The sequence below is a fragment of the Anomaloglossus baeobatrachus genome, chromosome 4, assembly GCF_048569485.1.
Source record: "Anomaloglossus baeobatrachus isolate aAnoBae1 chromosome 4, aAnoBae1.hap1, whole genome shotgun sequence".
Lineage (NCBI taxonomy): Eukaryota > Metazoa > Chordata > Amphibia > Anura > Aromobatidae > Anomaloglossus > Anomaloglossus baeobatrachus.
In genome coordinates this window covers 373,530,893-373,539,011 of record NC_134356.1, presented here as the reverse complement: position 1 = coordinate 373,539,011, position 8,119 = coordinate 373,530,893, and the positions used below count along the sequence as shown (strand labels likewise).

At 46.5% G+C, this 8,119-nt stretch overlaps 1 protein-coding gene across 1 annotated transcript in view; it reads right to left on the bottom strand.

Moving 5' to 3' along the window:
• Positions 1–1,141: 1,141 nt before the first annotated feature.
• The window catches only part of SLC26A5 (solute carrier family 26 member 5), a 134,742-nt gene continuing 127,764 nt past the window's right edge, over positions 1,142–8,119 (bottom strand). The window contains exon 19 of the mRNA XM_075345184.1: positions 1,142–4,417. Within this exon, the coding sequence (XP_075201299.1) occupies positions 4,242–4,417 (176 nt within the window). The 3' untranslated portion in view covers positions 1,142–4,241. The remainder of the gene's footprint in view (positions 4,418–8,119) is intronic.

Genomic DNA, 8,119 nt, shown 5'->3' with positions numbered 1-8,119 from the left:
GCTGGATAGTAGAAATCGCACGTGCATACAAGAACTAAATCTGGGTACTTGGGTGGGAGATTAGATTGTCAACAGATTGCAAGTTTCAGAATATACCAACAAATTAACATTTCCACCAAATGTTTACTGCCACCATTCAGACTCCGTATATTCTGGCTTTTATGTTCATAACTGATATTGAATGTTACTTGGCATGTAATTTGGTTAGACCAACGTACTATACATAAAGCTGCATAAACTCATTTACCCGAACAGGTACATGCAATTGTGTATGAACCAGTAACTTTCTAAGTGGGAAACCATTATTGTGTGAGGACATCTGAGTTAATAGAAGATGTCCTCTTTTCAGGATCCTCATCTGGAGGACATAGTGGAAAGTGGTAAACTGTAACTTGTCCTATCCCACATTACACAGACCACCTATTAATTTTAAAAGGGAACCTGTCACAGGTTTTTTTCAGTATTGAACCAAACGTTTCACCTCTTGCAGCTCCTGGGCTGCATGCTATGATGGTGTACTTTTTTTTTTTTTTTCTGACTCCCGTTGCAGACCCCAGAAATAACCTTATAAAATCTGACCGCCACGTATGCAAATGACCTGTTCTGGTCGGATGGGCGTCCTCTTTTTTTTTTGGTTCCTGTCCTCCGCCCTCCAGCCACTGTTTGCCGTCCTTCTTTGATGATTGACGTGTCTGACGCCTTAGTCATCATCCACGTAGCTGGGCTGAATCTCGCGTCTGTGCAGTCATTCTCTACTCACGCAGGTACACTTCGCTCTGCCCCATTGCAGGCAGAGCCAAAAACATAGGTACGCTTGCACGAACCCGTGAGCGAGTTCACAGGCTCACGCAAGTGCATCTATGTTTCTGGCGATGCCCGCAATGGGGCAGAGTGAAGTGCACCTGTGTGAGTGGGGAATGACTGAAAGGCGCGAGATTCAGCCCAGCTATATGGATGATGACGAAGGCGTCAGACACGTAACTCATCAATGGAGGATAGCAAACAGCGGCAGGAGGGGGGGCACAGGAGCCGAAAAAGAGCACGCCCATCCGACCAGAACAGGTCATTTGCATATGTGGCAGTCAGATTTTATAAAGTTATTTCTGGGGTCTTCAAGGGGAGTTAGGAACAATGTGCACCTTCATAGAATGCAGACCAAGAGCTGCAGAAGGTGACACTTTTGGGTCAATACTGAAAAAACTGCCGACAGGTTCCCTTTAACGGCCACTGTGCATACCTTAATTTCTACTTTAACATTTAGTATTCAGTTTCCCTGCAACTCCACCAGATTTAAATAGGTCCCAAGTGAGGGGACTTTGATAATTGGGTTGAATTTGATAATAGGATTTTTTTTGACAAGTAAGGACCATTCCTTAATGAAATAACATGGAATTAAAAAAAAAAAAAAAAAAAAAGACAATCATGAAATCATGACAAACAAAATACAATATTGAAATAAGTTTCACATGTTCATCCCACTAGGGATAGCAAACTGAACATGGATTTTTACAGCCACATTGAACTCAGTGGAATAAGCCTGTATAGTGCCTTGAAAATGTATTCATACCTCATGAATCTTTCCACATTTTTTTTTACATTAAAATAAATGTAAGTTTGTAAGTGTAAAGATTTTGTGATTTATAAACACAAAAGTAGCAAGTATTTGGTAAGTCTACAGGAAATTAAAGTTTTCTAAATATCTTAGAACTATAAATCCAAAAATTATGTGCATTTGTATTTATCCCTTTGTAGTCTGATACCCCTAAATAAAATCCAAGTGTTCAATTGTTTACAGAAGCCACCTAATTAGCAAATTGAATCCACCTGTGTGTAATTCATTCTCAGTAGAACTATAGCTGTTCTATGAAGGCCTCAGAAGTTTGTTTGAGAACACTAGGGATCAAACAGCAACATGAAAACCAAGGAACACACAATAATGCAGGTCAGGGATAACGTTGTGGAATAGCCCAAGCTCTGAAAACCTTCCATAATATTGATAGATTGAAAGGAGGAGTATTGCACAACCCTACCAAGGCTTGGCCGTCCACCTAAACAGACATACCAAGCAAGGAGAGCTCTAGTGAGAGAAACAACTAAGAGGTCCATGGTCACTCTGGAGGAGGTGCAGAGATCCACAGCTCAGGTGGGAGAATCTGTCCACAGGACAATTATTAGTTGTATACTCCACAAAACTGACCTTTATGGAAAAGTGGCAAGAATAAAGCCATTTTAACACCATAAGATGTCTTGTTTGTATTCTGCAAAAAGCCATGTAGAAAATGGGGCGGGGCTAAATACAAAACGCTGTGTTGTGGAAAACTAACACTTCACATAACCGTGAAAACACCATCCCCACTAGCAACCTGTGCTGTGGGGATACTTTTCTTCAGCAGGAACAGGGATGCTTGTTAGAGTTGATGGGAAGATGGATAGAGTTACCAGGCAATCCTGGAGGAAAACCTGCTAGAGGCTGCAGCAAAAGACTTGAGACTGGGGTGTAGGGTCACCTTCCAGCAGGACAATGACCCGATGCAAACTGCCACAGCTACAATGGAGGGTTTAGATCAAAGCATATTCATGTGTTTCATTGGTCGAGTCACAGTTCAGCCCTAAATCCCATTGAGAATATCTAACAAGACTTAAAAACTGCTGTTCACAGACACCTCCATCCAATCTCACTGAGCTAGAGCTATTTTGAAAAGAAGAATGGGAAAAAATGTCAGCCTCTAGATTTATAAAGCTGTCATAAAGTCATACCCCAAAAGACTTGCAGCAGTAATAACAATAAAAGGTGGTCCTCAAAGTATTGACTCGGGGGCTGAATACAAATGCACAAATTTTAGATTTATATTTTTTAAATATTTAGAACACCATATATGATTTCATTTACACTTCACAAATACTTGTTACTTAGTGATGGTATATTACATAAAGTACATTTACGTTTGTGGGTGCAACATGAAAAAATGTGGAAAATGTCAATGGGTATGAATACCTTTTCAAGGCAGTGTATAAATGCAATTAACTTGCTGTGTCACAGAGGTAGAATCTCCTTACAATATATTACATTATGGGGTATATATTTCTATAAAATAAAAAAATGTAATGATTGTGTTCACTCCTAGGCTTAATGAAGTACAGTAAGGCCACACATGGATGATTGCTGTAGCTAGCACACCCTGGGATCTGCCAGAAGAGGATCTGAATTGGGCCCAAACTTATTTATATAATTAGGAATACCGTTTGAAGATCTAGCTAACGTTTCTGTTCTACGCCCAACTTCCCTGTAGTTTCCCATGTCACCTACAGAGGTAGTGTTGAAGTGCTCTAAAATATACATGAATGTTTAAAAAAAAAAAAAAAAAAGTTATCTGAGCTAGGTGTGATGACAAAATATCAATTTTCCAATTATAAGGTTATTTTTAAATTATATATATTTTGAGGGTTAAAAAAGAGAAAAGCTATAAAAGTCATCAATAATAAATTAAGAAAAGCACTATTAATGATGGGATAACATTTCATAAGCCTCTGTTCACACTCATTGGATCTACTGCTCTGATAACAGTATAGTGAAGCATTAAACGGATACTAGAAACCTGACAGCACCCTTCACAAAACAGACCGTCAGAATGCAATCATAACAGATCCGCCATGGCTCCTGTTAGTATGGAGACCATGATGCCAGTGTGAACAGAACCTTAGGTTACACCATTATTAAAAATATTGACCCTATTTAGAAAAAAGCAGGGGAGGGAGGGGTATTTTATATTCAGCCATAAACACCTTAAATATAGAAAGTACAGATTTCATTATACTGGTAGCAGCTCCCAGTGGAGCTGGGGTTATATTAAAAGGCAGCTCATGTGGACACATATTTCTGCTATTTATAGTGTCTCCCTTTCCCCAAAGCCCTTGATTCACATGTAGTACCAGAGGCACAGTACAGAATCTTGAAAATAGGACATATGCTTTGAAAAACCTAAAAAGCAAGAACAAGGTTATTTCCACACCCACCATAAAGCCTATGCTTTAACATATACTCTTACACAGTTATTCTGTGTACGATGTATAAGACTGCGCAATCAGCCCTTCTGATAAAGCGGAGAGGCCAATAGCTCTGTAACAAATCGAGGGAGGTAGGAGATACGTCTTATTTTAGCTCAATTCTGCACGTGTGGATTAAAATCTGAGGCAACATCTAAAAAGGATTATTGCACCATTCTCCTTTGTGAAAGGAAAGCTTAGATCTGACTTTGAGTGTCGGAGCTGAGGACTTGCTCTTCAGAGGAGGCGAGAGCCCACGAGGACGTTCTAAACCTGCAGTGGATCACAGCGTCATGTATACTGTGGAATAGAAGATCTCTTCTTATAGATTTATCAAAGAAATTCAGCCTGGTCAAATCTCGAACAACCAGTCCTGTGAGAGAAGCAGACATGCACAGATGATTACGCCTTACATATAGTCTCCGATTTTACAGGGACACTTATAACTATTTTCCAGTGTTCTGAACGCTCTCACAATGAGTATTAGGCTGCTTCAACACAAGGTTTTTTTAACATGCGTCCTAAACGTTTTTTTTGCTGCAAAAGCGGATCCTGTTTTTCTAAAGAAAAACACGTGTTATTTTACAGGATCCTGCCACTTGACATGCAGTTTATGGGCGGGCATTAGAGTCATGTGATCGGGAGTCAGTGGAACTGAACATGAGAGACTGGAAATTCAGATGCTGCTGGGTAAAAAAAAAAAAAAAAAAAAAAAAAAGAGAAACCGAGACACAGAGAGACACCGAGAGAGATACCGAGACAGACAGACAGGCAGAGACAGACAGGCAGAGACAGACAGGCAGAGACAGACAGGCAGAGACAGACAGGCAGAGACAGACAGGCAGAGACAGACAGACAGGCAGAGACAGACAGGCAGAGACAGACAGACAGGCAGGGACAGAGACAGACAGACAGACAGGGACAGAGACAGACAGACAGGGACAGAGACAGACAGACAGGCAGAGACAGACAGACAGGCAGAGACAGACAGACAGGCAGAGACAGACAGACAGGCAGAGACAGACAGACAGGCAGAGACAGACAGACAGGCAGAGACAGACAGACAGGCAGAGACAGACAGACAGGCAGAGACAGACAGACAGGCAGAGACAGACAGACAGGCAGAGACAGACAGACAGGCAGAGACAGACAGACAGGCAGAGACAGACAGACAGGCAGAGACAGACAGACAGGCAGAGACAGACAGACAGGCAGAGACAGACAGACAGGCAGAGACAGACAGACAGGCAGAGACAGACAGACAGGCAGAGACAGACAGACAGGCAGAGACAGACAGACAGGCAGAGACAGACAGACAGGCAGAGACAGACAGACAGGCAGAGACAGACAGACAGGCAGAGACAGACAGACAGGCAGAGACAGACAGACAGGCAGAGACAGACAGACAGGCAGAGACAGACAGACAGGCAGAGACAGACAGACAGGCAGAGACAGACAGACAGGCAGAGACAGACAGACAGGCAGAGACAGACAGACAGGCAGAGACAGACAGACAGGCAGAGACAGACAGACAGGCAGAGACAGACAGACAGGCAGAGACAGACAGACAGGCAGAGACAGACAGACAGGCAGAGACAGACAGACAGGCAGAGACAGACAGACAGGCAGAGACAGACAGACAGGCAGAGACAGACAGACAGGCAGAGACAGACAGACAGGCAGAGACAGACAGACAGGCAGAGACAGACAGACAGGCAGAGACAGACAGACAGGCAGAGACAGACAGACAGGCAGAGACAGACAGACAGGCAGAGACAGACAGACAGGCAGAGACAGACAGACAGGCAGAGACAGACAGACAGGCAGAGACAGACAGACAGGCAGAGACAGACAGACAGGCAGAGACAGACAGACAGGCAGAGACAGACAGACAGGCAGAGACAGACAGACAGGCAGAGACAGACAGACAGGCAGAGACAGACAGACAGGCAGAGACAGACAGACAGGCAGAGACAGACAGACAGGCAGAGACAGACAGACAGGCAGAGACAGACAGACAGGCAGAGACAGACAGACAGGCAGAGACAGACAGACAGGCAGAGACAGACAGACAGGCAGAGACAGACAGACAGGCAGAGACAGACAGACAGGCAGAGACAGACAGACAGGCAGAGACAGACAGACAGGCAGAGACAGACAGACAGGCAGAGACAGACAGACAGGCAGAGACAGGCAGAGACAGGCAGAGACAGGCAGAGACAGGCAGAGACAGACAGACAGGCAGAGACAGACAGACAGGCAGAGACAGACAGACAGGCAGAGACAGACAGACAGGCAGAGACAGACAGACAGGCAGAGACAGACAGACAGGCAGAGACAGACAGACAGGCAGAGACAGACAGACAGGCAGAGACAGACAGACAGGCAGAGACAGACAGACAGGCAGAGACAGACAGACAGGCAGAGACAGACAGACAGGCAGAGACAGACAGACAGGCAGAGACAGACAGACAGGCAGAGACAGACAGACAGGCAGAGACAGACAGACAGGCAGAGACAGACAGACAGGCAGAGACAGACAGACAGGCAGAGACAGACAGACAGGCAGAGACAGACAGGCAGGCAGAGACAGACAGGCAGGCAGAGACAGACAGGCAGGCAGAGACAGACAGGCAGAGACAGACAGACAGGCAGAGACAGACAGACAGGCAGAGACAGACAGACAGGCAGAGACAGACAGACAGGCAGAGACAGACAGACAGGCAGAGACAGACAGACAGACAGGCAGAGACAGACAGACAGACAGGCAGAGACAGACAGACAGACAGGCAGAGACAGACAGACAGACAGGCAGAGACAGACAGACAGACAGGCAGAGACAGACAGACAGACAGGCAGAGACAGACAGACAGACAGGCAGAGACAGACAGACAGACAGGCAGAGACAGACAGACAGGCAGGCAGAGACAGACAGACAGGCAGGCAGAGACAGACAGACAGGCAGGCAGAGACAGACAGACAGGCAGGCAGAGACAGACAGACAGGCAGGCAGAGACAGACAGGCAGGCAGAGACAGACAGGCAGGCAGAGACAGACAGGCAGGCAGAGACAGACAGGCAGGCAGAGACAGACAGGCAGGCAGAGACAGACAGGCAGGCAGAGACAGACAGGCAGGCAGAGACAGACAGGCAGGCAGAGACAGACAGGCAGGCAGAGACAGACAGGCAGGCAGAGACAGACAGGCAGGCAGAGACAGACAGGCAGGCAGAGACAGACAGGCAGGCAGAGACAGACAGGCAGGCAGAGACAGACAGGCAGGCAGAGACAGACAGGCAGGCAGAGACAGACAGGCAGGCAGAGACAGACAGGCAGGCAGAGACAGACAGGCAGGCAGAGACAGACAGGCAGGCAGAGACAGACAGGCAGGCAGAGACAGACAGGCAGGCAGAGACAGACAGGCAGGCAGAGACAGACAGGCAGGCAGAGACAGACAGGCAGGCAGAGACAGACAGGCAGGCAGAGACAGACAGGCAGGCAGAGACAGACAGGCAGGCAGAGACAGACAGGCAGGCAGAGACAGACAGGCAGGCAGAGACAGACAGGCAGGCAGAGACAGACAGGCAGGCAGAGACAGACAGGCAGGCAGAGACAGACAGGCAGGCAGAGACAGACAGGCAGGCAGAGACAGACAGGCAGGCAGAGACAGACAGGCAGGCAGAGACAGACAGGCAGGCAGAGACAGACAGGCAGGCAGAGACAGACAGGCAGGCAGAGACAGACAGGCAGGCAGAGACAGACAGGCAGGCAGAGACAGACAGGCAGGCAGAGACAGACAGGCAGGCAGAGACAGACAGGCAGGCAGAGACAGACAGGCAGAGACACAGAGAGAAAGAAACAAAGAGAGAGAGAGAGAGAGAGAGAGAGAAAGAAAAACTCACTCTGTGGTTTCTGGGCATGCTCAGTACACCAAACAGGATCCTGTATCAGTATACCACCGTTCACATGCGTTTGCGCGCAGTTTTGTCAGAATCCAGCGACTTGTAGCGTTTCTGAGCTGCGTCCAAATACTGCAAGTAGCGTTTTTAAACAATGTTAAAAAACTGCAAGTCACTGG